This window comes from Corythoichthys intestinalis, chromosome 2 (genome assembly GCF_030265065.1).
Source record: "Corythoichthys intestinalis isolate RoL2023-P3 chromosome 2, ASM3026506v1, whole genome shotgun sequence".
Classification (NCBI taxonomy): Eukaryota; Metazoa; Chordata; class Actinopteri; order Syngnathiformes; family Syngnathidae; genus Corythoichthys; species Corythoichthys intestinalis.
The window spans coordinates 65,544,237-65,556,338 of NC_080396.1; the positions used below are offsets into that span (position 1 = coordinate 65,544,237).

General features: G+C 39.4%; 1 protein-coding gene across 2 annotated transcripts in view; it reads left to right on the plus strand.

Annotated features, from left to right (window-relative positions):
* The first annotated feature begins 11,542 nt into the window (after positions 1-11,542).
* Positions 11,543-12,102, plus strand: part of prex1 (phosphatidylinositol-3,4,5-trisphosphate-dependent Rac exchange factor 1) — a 181,534-nt gene continuing 180,974 nt past the window's right edge. Inside the window, exon 1 of one of the 2 annotated variants that reach the window (XM_057856132.1) lies at positions 11,543-11,950. In XM_057856132.1, the coding sequence (XP_057712115.1) occupies positions 11,807-11,950 (144 nt within the window). In that variant the 5' untranslated portion in view covers positions 11,543-11,806. The remainder of the gene's footprint in view (positions 11,951-12,102) is intronic. The other variant, XM_057856142.1, reaches the window with a different exon arrangement.

A 12,102-nucleotide genomic window follows, 5' to 3' on the forward strand; every position in this document is an offset into this window, starting at 1 on the left:
GAAAGACCCAGCCACGGCTCATCTTCAATGCCCTTGCTGATGGAAGGAGATTTTCACTCAAAATCTCTCAATACATGGCCCCATTCATTCTTTCCTTTACACAGATCAGTCGTCCTGGTCCCTTTGCAGAAAAACAGCCCCAAAGCATGATGTTTCCACCCCCATGCTTCGCAGTGGGTATGGTGTTCTTTGGATGCAATTCAGTATTCTTTCTCCTCCAAACACGAGAACCTGTGTTTCTACCAAAAAGTTCTATTTTGGTTTCATCTGACCATAACCAGTGTTGGGCACATTACTTTAAAAAAGTAATTAGTTACATTACTCACTACTTCTTCCAAAAAGTAACTGAGTTAGTAACTGAATTACTCTATAGTAAAAGTAACTAGTTACCAGGGAAAGGAACTATTTCCGTTACTTTAAATAGAACTTGTTGTATGTCAAAGAATTTGAAATTTTCTGAGCAGTATTCGAGTCAGTGGATTGGAGAAGAACAGACAGATAGTTAACTTGTTAGGTGCTTCAGCAGATTTGAATTGCTTACCACAGATGTCGACAAAAGCTTTACCCCGGGACATAAATTACACATTACATGCAGGTTCTTTCCTTTAATTTCGACAAACTTGAAATAGTGTCTATATCTCCACCTCTTAAAGGACTATTTTTCTTCTGAATGCTCTGCCATCCCGACCCTGTGCATCTGTTTTGCGTGTGTGTGTTTGCCGCACGCGCTGTTCCGGTTTGCTTGTGAAATCACCGGCTCTGATTGGCTTACCACGACACATGACTCTAACCCTCAGCCAATCACAATCACTTCCATCGCATCTCTCGAGGGGCCGCATTCAGGTAGGCTCGTTTCCCGACAATTCACGTCGCCTTCAAAGCGTCTGCCATCCTCAAGATGGAAGCAGAATTATTGCTGGCTGACAGTGGGAGATGGGAACGAGGCTATCATCAGGTGTAGCAAACACTGAAACGTTACCAAATTTTGGAAAGCATTGTCTAATTGAATGAGCAGGGACAAACAGCTTGGAGTCAGAAGTACGTGCGCTATTCTTGAACCTGAACGCACCCCAAGTCTTGGATGACAAATCAACAGAGCAGAGAGTCGACTTGACACGGCTGGTAGTTTCTTCAATTTATTCAGAGTAAGTAACGCACCGCTTTTGACAGTCAGTAACGGTAACGGCGTTGTAACGGTGGAAAAAGTAATTAGTTAGATTACCCCGTTACTGAAAAAATATCGCCGTTACGTAATGGCGTTATTTATAACGGCGTTACTCCCAACACTGACCATAACACATTCTCCCAGTCCTCTTCTGGATCATCCAAATGCTCTCTTGCGAAGCGCAGACCGGCATGGACGTGTACTTTCTTCAGCAGGGGGACATGTCTGGCAGTGGAGGATTTGAGTCCCTGGCGGCGCATTGTGTTACTGATAGTAGCCTTTGTTACTGTGGTCCCAGCTCTCTGTAAGTCATTCACTAGGTCCCCCCGTGTGTTTCTAGGATTTTTGATCACCGTTCTTATCATTTTGACGCCACGGGGTGAGATCTTGCATGGAGCCCCAGATCGAGGGAGATTATCAGTGGTCTTGTATGTCTTCCATTTTCTAATAATTGCTCCCACAGCTGATTTCTTTACACCAAGCGTTTTACCTATTGCAGATTCAGTCTTCCCAGCCTGGTGCAAGTCTACAATTTTGTCTCTAGTGTCCTTCGACAGCTCTTTGGTCTTGGCCATAGTGGAGTTTAGAGTGTGACTGAATGAGATTGTGGACAGATGTCTTTTATACCGATAAAACTTAAAACAGGTGCCATTAATACAGGTAACGAATGGATCCTTGTTAAACCTCGTTCGAAGACGTTAGACCTCTTTGACAGCCAGAAATCTTGCTTGTTTGTTGGTGACCAAATACCTATATTCCACTCTAATTTGGAAATAAGTTCTTTAAAAATCAAACAATGTGATTTTCTGTTTTTTTTTCAAATTCTGTCTGTCATGGTTGAGGTTTACCCATGTTGACAATTACAGGCCTCTCTAATCTTTTCAAGTAGGACAACTTGCACAATTGGTGGTTGACTACATACTTATTTGTTCCACTGTACATATATACAGAGGAGCAAAAAAGTCAGCCATCAATTGTGCAAGTTCTCCCACTTAAAAAGATGAGAGAAGCCTGTAATTGTCATCATAGGTATACCTCAACTATGAGAAGGAAAAAAAAAAAATCCAGAAAATCACTTTGTCCGATTTTTAAATAATTTATTTGCAAATTATGGTGGAAAATAAGTATTTGGTCACCTACAAAAAGGCAAAATTTCTGGCTGTTCCAGAGCTGTGACTTCCTTAAGAGGCTCCTCTGTCCTCCTCACTCGTTACCTGTATTAATGGCACCTGTTTGAACTCATTCTCAGTATAAAAGACACTTGTCCACAACCTCAAACAGTCATACTCCAAACTCACTATGGCCAAGACCAAAGAGCTGTCAAAGAACACTCGAAACAAAATTGTCGACCTGCACCTGGCTGGGAAGACTGAATCTGAAATAGGTAAGCAGCTTGGTGTGAAGAAATAAACTGTGGGAGCAAGTACAGTGGTACCTCTACATACGATCACTTCGACACACGATCTTTTCGACATCCGACCTAAAATTTGAGCCGCCATTTGTTTCTACATCCGACGAGTTGCTCGAAATACGACGACATGACAGCACTGCAAACGAACGCACGGTGGATTTTCTTGTGTGAGAAATCAACACAGTTTTCAAAAAAAGTTGATACAGTTGGAGAAACAAGGAAAAAAGTGATGCTTACCTTTGAAATGAAGATGCAAGTTATAGAAAAATATGAGCTTGGAGTGCGCGTCCCTGAACTGGCTCAACAATACAGCTCCATGGTCCTCTTCCGACCACCGTTCGCCACTATTTATAAGTTAAGGTGACAATTATTATTGTGGTAACATTGCCAAGGAAATCGCCAGCTTCGTCACGTTTTTATCATTTATTTAAGAACTTATCCAACACAAAACGCCCATTGTCTTAAGCAGTTGACCCCTCTCAAGAAAACGAAAGTATTATCTCTACCGCACCGACCTATCTCACTGAGACGTCACCTTCGCGGTGCGTTCAGGGACAGTAAAAAGTGTCCGCCATATTAGAATCCGATTCGTTACATTATTTACAGGAATAATTATTAATTATTCTTCTTATTATTATATTATTCTGAATTATTTATTTATAACTTATTTGTTTTTCTATGTTTAATTGCCATTTGTAACAGTGCCAGCAGTATTTATTAAGAATTTAGTGTATGTTTTTAGGCTTTGGAACGAATTAATGGAATTATAATGTATTCCTATGGGAAAATCCTGCTCGACATACGACCATTTCGACTTACAAACAAGGTCCTGGAACGAATTAAATTCGTATGTAGAGGTACCACTGTATTAGAAAATGGAAACTATACAAGACCGCTGAAAATCTCCATTGATTTGGGGTTCCATGCAAGATCTCAGCCTGTGGGGTCGAAATAATCACAAAAACAGTGAGCAAAATTCCCAGAACCACACGGGGTGACCTCATGAATGACCTGCAGAGAGCTGGGACCAAAGTAACAAAGGCTACTATCATTAATGCACTACGCCACGAGAGACTGAAATCCTGCAGTGGCAGATGTGTCCCCCTGCTTAAGTCTGAAGTTTGCTAGAGAGCATTTGGATGATCCAGAAGAGGATTGGGAGAATGTCATATGGTCAGATGAAAAAAAAAATGTAACTTTTTGGTAGAAATGCAACTTGGAGGAGAAAGAATGCTGAATTGCATCCAAAGAACACCATATCAGCAGTGTAGCAAGGGGGAGGAAACATCATCCCTTACGGCTTTTTTTCTGCAAAGGGACCTGGACGCCTGATCCGTGCAAAGGAAAGGATAAATGGGGCCATGTATCGTGAGGTTTTGAGTGAAATCCTCCTTCCATCAGCAAGGGCAGTGAAGATGAAACGAGTCTTTCAGCATGACAATGATCCCAAACACAATGCCTGGGAAACAAAGGCGTGGCTTCGTAAGAAACATTTCAACGTCCTAGAGTGGCCTAGCCAGTCTCCAGATCTCAACCCCATAGAAAATCTTTGGAGGAAGTTGAAAGTCTGTTTTGCCCAACAACAGCCCCAAAACACCACTGCTCTCGAGGAGCTCTGCATGGAGGAATGGGCCAAAATACCAACAACAGTGTGTGAAAACCTTGTGAAGACTTAGAGAAAATGTTTTGACCTCAACAAACGGAGTATAACAAAGTATTGAGATGAACTTTTGTTTTTGACCAAATACTTTTTTTCCCACCATAATTTGCAAATAAATTCTTTAAAAATCAGACAAGTGAATTTCTGGATTTCTTTCTCTCATTTTGTCTCTCATAGTTGAGGTACACCTACATATGATGAAAATTACAGGCCTCTCTCGTCTTTTTTTTATTGCACAGTTGGTGGCTGACTAAATACTTTTTTGCCCCATTGTCATATACTGTATATATCATAATTTATAAAATTATAATAATTTAGTCATTTACTGAATTTCCCCCCCAAAAAGTCTCATTAAGAGACTCACCAATTTTGAGGAGGATCCAACTAACTCCCGAGGCGCCGTATTTTTAAATGTGCACCCTGTGAATAGACTAAAACTTCGTTTTTTTTCATATTCAATTAAGGACACACAATTTCCTGTTGGGTTTGGGTAATGGGTCCAAGATACTGTGCGTTGCTGACTTGACAGAGTGAGATGGGACTTTTTTAACTTTGACTTTGTTCATTTGCGGGGGACAGTAGGCATGGTGTGTTGCACAAGTTGATGGAATAAATGATTAGAAACCTTACGAAGCTGGCGATTTCTTTGGCGTTGTTACCACAATAATAATCACCTCAACTTATAAAAACTGGCGATTGGAGATCGGAGGAGGACCGTCGAGGGTAGACATTCTACGGCGGTATTGTCGAGCCAGTTCACGGATGCGCACACGACGCTCATATTTTTCTATCATTTCCATCTTCATTTCAATAGTAAGCCTCACCTTTTTCCTTTTTTTCCCACCGCCTGCACTAACATTATTGGAACCCATGTTGATTTCTCTCACAAGAAAATCCGCCGTGCGTCCATCTTGTGGTAAAACAAACTGTGGCGCTGTCATAAATGTAGAAACAAATGGCTAATAAAATATCACATTGGATGTCGAAAAGATCGCGTGTTTAAGTGATCGTATGTCGAGGTACCAATGTAGATGTGTTCAGGTGCCTGATTAAAAATATTGAGGTTTCGTTGAAGCAGAGGAGTCCAAACAAAAGAGTGAAAATGGCCGTCGACATTTTGTCTCACCACAAATTTTGAACAGTCGTAACTTGGCAGATATAAAACATATCTGCGCCAAACTTCCCGTGCTTGATCAGAGTTGTACCCTGAAGGGTCCTGTAAGGATCATTTGCATCAACTCTGGAGCGCCAACTAGTGGCATAAGGATGTCACTCATTTTACTTATAAATGTCCAGTTCCTTTCAGGTTGGTCAGTATGTTACAAGACCTTTTGTAATATAGGTACTACATTTTAAGGCCCAAGTCCACGTCTGTCTATTGCCATGATGACCCTTTAAAAATTATTGTAGTTGTATAAATTATTATATATTATATATTACAATGGGGCAAAAAAAAACATTTAGTCAGCCACCAACTGTGCTTTCACAAGAAACTGCGGCGCTGTCATAGATCGCTGTATTTCAAGCATGTCGCCGGATGTAGAAACAAGTGGTGAGTCAAAATTTTCGTCGGATGTCGAGAAGTTCGTGTGTCGAAGCGATCGGATGTAGAGGTACCACTGTATTGGAAATAAGCTTAAGAACGATAAACCGATACGACCGGATATCCGGTTTTACAGGTGAGGGATACAGCTGTATCGATAGTAAAGTTACCATTTGACAGCAATTACCCATTAAATATTCAATGAACCCATAGTAGCGATAGAATTCGGCTATCGCGAGCACGAGAATCGGCTTCTAATGCCTAGTTCAATGCATTGCTTAATGGGATAATAATTTAGCTTTTACTTCACATGCTGCGCTTGTGTCATTCACCACACAGCGCACTTAGACTGAGACCGCACGCATGATATAATATGGACAAGCACAACTCACGGTCGTGGTTGCCTCAGAAGAACCGCTACTAGTCGCCGTCATTACCCGATCGTCACGGGCGTGTCATAACAACGCGAGAGCTAACTAAACCACTGTAACGCACGCTCCGTAGCGTTTTCTTCACAGCCCAAAACGAAACTAGTAGTAGCAACGAAGCAACATGCTAAAACAACGGACAGTTTGAGCACAGACGGCAGCGACGTGCAGCGATTGATTTTCAACGCACCCAGGAAAACAAAAGTCGGACTTTGAAGTGAGGAAGGCAGCCAGATCTGTTCGCGTGGGACAGAGGTAGTGTGAAGTGTGGATCAGTACAGAGATCGTGAGTTTTTAAACCTGAAAAATAACCCACTACTATGGTGGAAAGGGCAGCACGACCCTCTGGAGATTTTTTTCCCCCCCCGAAACGCAGTCTACTTAAACATGAACATGTGGATTAGTTGATCTTCCTCAAGAAAAAATCTGCCCTTCAAAAAAGATATGGACAGTGATGAGGAGTAAAAAATGTGGAAACACAGGCATAAGTGAAAGAGTTTGCTGTGTATAAGGTTAAAGTAATGATTATTGACCTGTCTGTCTAAAATGCCATATTTTCATTCCCCCAATTATACCAGTGGTAAAGCATAATTTATTATGTATTTATAATAACATTGCAGGTTTAATTCTTTTTTTCTAGAGCTGCTGCATATAATTAATATTTTTTGTTTGTAAGACGTTTACGTTCAAAGTTTGCACTTAAATTACTTACCTCTTGTCTTCAAAACACCAGGAAATAGAGTAATTGAATTACTGCACTTTATTATTGTCTGTTGTCACTGGAGTTTTATTATCAATCCCATCCAACAAAATGACGGTCATATAGTAAGCTTTAATTTTTTTTTTCATTAAAAGAATAAAACATAACATTGGTATGAAATTTTGTTGTTTAGTTTTGCTAATAGAAATGTGGTCTTTTTTATATGTTTAAAATACTGTACGAACACACACAACAAATGTTTACTATCGTATCGTTTTCACTTTGTATCGAACCGTATCGTTCCTAAACTGTATCGAATCGTATCGAATCACTCGGCCATAAAAATGTATCATTTTTTAATCGAATCGTAACCTGTGTATCTAGTTACATATCGAATCTGCTTCATGCCAGAGATTCCCAACCCTAATTGGAAAGTCTATTGTATGCAATTACATTTTCGGCCACTGAGAGGGGGTATGGCCTTAATCTCAGCGTATGCTTCAAATTGTCCATTTTCATTTGCCCTGAAGAAAGAATAAATATAATGATAATAATAATTATTTGCATTAGAATAGGGCTCTCGCACATAAGCGGATTTTCAGGGTGGCCAGGCCCACCTGGTAGCCGAAAAGTGTCTCTGCATGTAATTGACTTTCCTATATTTGTATATGTATATATTTATGTATATATATATATATATATATATATATATATATATATATATATATATATATATATATATATATATATGTATGTATGAGTTGTAAAGCAATAAAACTGCAACAAAAATGAATGAAATGAACAAAAAACATTTTTATAAGGGTTGAAATTATTTTTCGAGCACCTCAGACAGTCATTTGCTTTGCATATAATATATATGTATATGTATATATAATACGGTGGGGAGAACAAGTATTTGATACACTGCCGATTTTGCTGTTTTTCCCACTTGCAAGCCATGTAGAGGTCTGTAATTTGTATCATAAGTTCTCTTCAACTGTGAGGGACGGAATCTAATACAAAAATCCAGAAAATCACATGGTGTAATTTTCAAATAATAAATTTGTATTTAACTGCATGAAATAAGTATTTGATACATTACCAACTAGTAAATATTTCGGCTCTTAGTTCTTTTTTAAGAACCCCTCCTGTTCTCCACTCATTACCGGAAGTAACTGCACCTGTTTAAACTTGTTACCTGTATAAAAGACACCTGTCCACATGCTCAAACAAACAAACAAACAAACAAACTCCAACCTCTCCACAATGGCCAAAACCAAAGAGCCGTGTAAGGACATCAGGAATAAAATAATAGACCTGCACAAGGCTGGGATGGGCTACAGGAAAATAAGCAAGCAGCTTGGTGAGAAGGTAACAACTGTTGGAGCGATTATTAGAAAATGGAAGAAGTTCAAGTTGACGGTCAATCTGCCTCGTTCTGGGGCTCCATGCAAGATCTCACCTCGTGGGGCATCACTGATCATGAGGAAGGTGAGGGATCAGCCCAGAACTACACGGCAGGACCTGGTCAATGACCTGAAGAGAGCTGGAACCACAGTCTCGAAGAAAACCATCGGAAACACATTACGCCGTCATGGATTAAAATCCTACAGCGCACGCATGGTCCCGCTGCTGAAGCCAGTGCATGTCCAGACACGTTTGTAGTTTGCCCCTGACCATCTGGATGATCCAGAGGAGCAATGGGAGAAGGTCATGTGTTCGGATGAGACCAAAATGGAACCTTTTGGTCTAAACTCAGCTCGTCGTGTTTGGAGGAAAAGGATGAGTACAACCCCAAGAACACCATCCCAACCGTGAAACATGGAGGAGGAAACATCATTTTTTGGGGCTGCTTCTCTGCCAAGGGTACAGGACGACTGCACCGTATTGAGGGGAGGATGGATGGGGCTATGTATCGCCAGATCTTGGCTGACAATCTCCTTCCTTCAGTGAGAGCCCTGAAGATGGGTCGTGGCTGGGTCTTCCAGCATGACAACGACCCAAAACACACAGCCAAGGCAACTAAAGAGTGGCTCCGTAAGAAGCATCTTAAGGTCCTGGAGTGGCCTAGCCAGTCACCAGATCTGAACCCGATAGAAAATCTATGGAGGGAGCTGAAAGTCCGTGTTGCCCAGCAGCAGCCCCGAAACCTGAAGGCTCTGGAGAAGATCTGCATGGAGGAGTGGGCCAAAATCCCTGCTGCAGTGTGTGCAAACCTTGTCAAGGACTACAGGAAACGTTTTGTATCTGCAATAGCAAACAAAGTTTTCTGTACCAAATATTAAGTTTGATTTTTGTGATGTATCAAATACTTATTTCATGCAATTAAATGCAAATTTATTATTTAAAAATCATACAACGTGATTTTCTGTTTTTTTTTTTTTTTTTTGTATTAGATTCCGTCCCTCACAGTTGAAGAGAACTTATGATACAAATTACAGACCTCTACATGCTTTGCAAGTGGGAAAACCAGCAAAATCGGCAGTGTATCAAATACTTGTTCTCCCCACTGTATGTACAGTGCCTTGCAAAAGTATTCGGCCCCCTTGAATCTTGCAACCTTTCGCCACATTTCAGGCTTCAAACATAAAGATATGAAATTTAATTTTTTTGTCAAGAATCAACAACAAGTGGGACACAATCGTGAAGTGGAACAACATTTATTGGATAATTTTAGTTTTTTATTTGTTAAAAAAGTTTAAATTATCCAATACATTTTCGTGAAGTGGAACAACATTTATTGGATAATTTTAGTTTTTTATTTGTTAAAAAAGTTTAAATTATCCAATACATTTTGTTCCACTTCACGATTGTGTCCCACTTGTTGTTGATTCTTGACAAAAAATTAAAATTTTATATCTTTATGTTTGAAGCCTGAAATGTGGCGAAAGGTTGCAAGGTTCAAGGGGGCCGAATACTTTTGCAAGGCACTGTATATATATATATATATATATATATATATATATATATAATTTTTTTATATATTAGAGAAAAAAATATTTTTTAAAATGCTTTTATTTCGTTGATTGAAAATATTTATATATATTTTTTGATTGAAGCAACTTTTTGGGGATTGAATGATTTAAACACAAATGTCCTAATCATAATATGGCCCAAACACAAAAAGGATTGCTTCAATCACAGAAAACTTTTTCAATGAAAAATTAAGTGTTCGAATGCAAATTTTTCAATCTCAAATATTTTTTCGCATTCAAAAACACTTTTCTATGATTGAAAATGTTCTTTTTTTGATTGAAGTGATTTTTCTTTTTGAAAATCTATATATTTTTAAGCAACTTATTTATACTTTTGTATATGACTAATAAAGAGAAAAATGTCCTAGCCAAAATGTAGCCCAAACACAAATCAACATAACTTCAATCAAAAAGTTGCTTCAGTAAAAAAAAAAGAAAAAAAAGCTTGATTTCAATAAAAAATAAATAAATGGATAAATAAAAACTAATCAAAGAAAAAGAGCTTTCACATGCATTTTTTTTTTTTTAGTTTTTTGAGTTTCCAATTTATTTTTGCATTCAAACACATTTTTTTTTTTTAATTGAAGCGACTTTTTTTTTGTTGAAAATATATATTTTGATTGAAGCAACCTTTTTTTTTAATTGAAGCAACTTATTTTTGATTGAATAATAAAGACCCAAATCTACCTTCATATGGCTCCGCCCAGGGGATACAATTTTTGACTGGGGTAACTACATTGACAAGACACCGGTGGGCGTACCAAATTCAATGGATGACGATCTTGGCGAGAAGTATTGCCTAAACAGCCTGATTTAGAATTTCCCTCAAGAATGATGGGAAACAAAAACGCTCATTGTCAACTTATTATTATAAATTAGGGCTGTCAAAATTATCGCGTTAATGAGCGGTAATTAGTTTTTTTATTAATCCCGTTAAAATATTTGACGCAATTAACGCACAAATGCCCCGCTCAGATTAAAATAAGAGTATAGTGAAAGGTGTACTTGTGTTTTTCGGAGTTTTGCCGCCCTCTGCTGGGGCTTGGGTGCGACTGATTTTATAGGCTTCAGCACCCATGAGCATTGTGTAAGTAATTATTGACATCAACAATGGCGGGCTACTAGTTTATTTTTTGATTGAAAATTTTACAAATTTTATTAAAACGAAAACATGAAGAGGGGATTTAATATAAAATTTCTATAACTTGTACTAAAATTTATCTTTTAAGAACTACAAGTCTTTCTATCCATGGATCGCCTTCACAGAATGTTAATAATGGTAATGCCATCTTGTTGATTTATTGTTGTAATAAAGAAATACAGTACTTATGTACCGTATGTTGAATGTATATATCCATCTTGTGTCTTATCTTTCCATTCCAACAATAATTTACAGAAGAACATGGCATATTTTATAGATGGTTTTAATTGCGATTAATTACGATTAATTAATTTTTAAGCTGTAATTAACTCGATTAAAAATTTAAATCGTTTGACACCGCTATTTTAAATATTCTTGTAAGTTAATTTTATCGCTGACACTGCGTTTTGGGGTCATCGACATATTGTGCTCGCACCACTTGCTGCTCGGGCTCGGGCCCTAATAAAAAATAAAATCATTTACTGGCCACTAGAGGAGAGCCGAGGTCCCAGAAAGTCAAACGGCCCCTCCTCCTCTAGCGCACGCTGTTGGGCTCTCAGCTGCGAGGGGCTCACACGAGCAGACTTCTCTTCTCGTACTGGTCGAGCTTCACGCGTGATCAGCATCTCCGCCTCGGGGACTTTGTGGTGGACGATTCGCGATGGACTGACGGTCCACTAGTGGGCCAGGTGTGGATACTCTGCGTGAGAAGACTACTTTCCCCCCCCCCCCCCTTTGACCTCTTGTTGCGAGGCACCTTTCTGAGGGCTAGACTCCCCCACCATGGAAGAGGAAGACGGGCATCTGGAGAACGCCGTCCACGCCGTTAAGGAGTCGGACCGACAGCAGCGTCTCAGACTGTGTGTCCTCAACGAAATGTTAAACACAGAGCGGGATTACGTGCGGACTTTACTCTTCCTCCAGTCGGTAAGCTTGACTTCAACTCATCTTTTGTGTTCCAATTCACTCTTCACATGCTTCGCTGGGTAACCACGTCGAACTCCATTCACAAATCTTTACATTTTTGGGGGGCGACTTCACCAACTCCAAACTGTCACGCTGAATGTCTTGCACGTGTC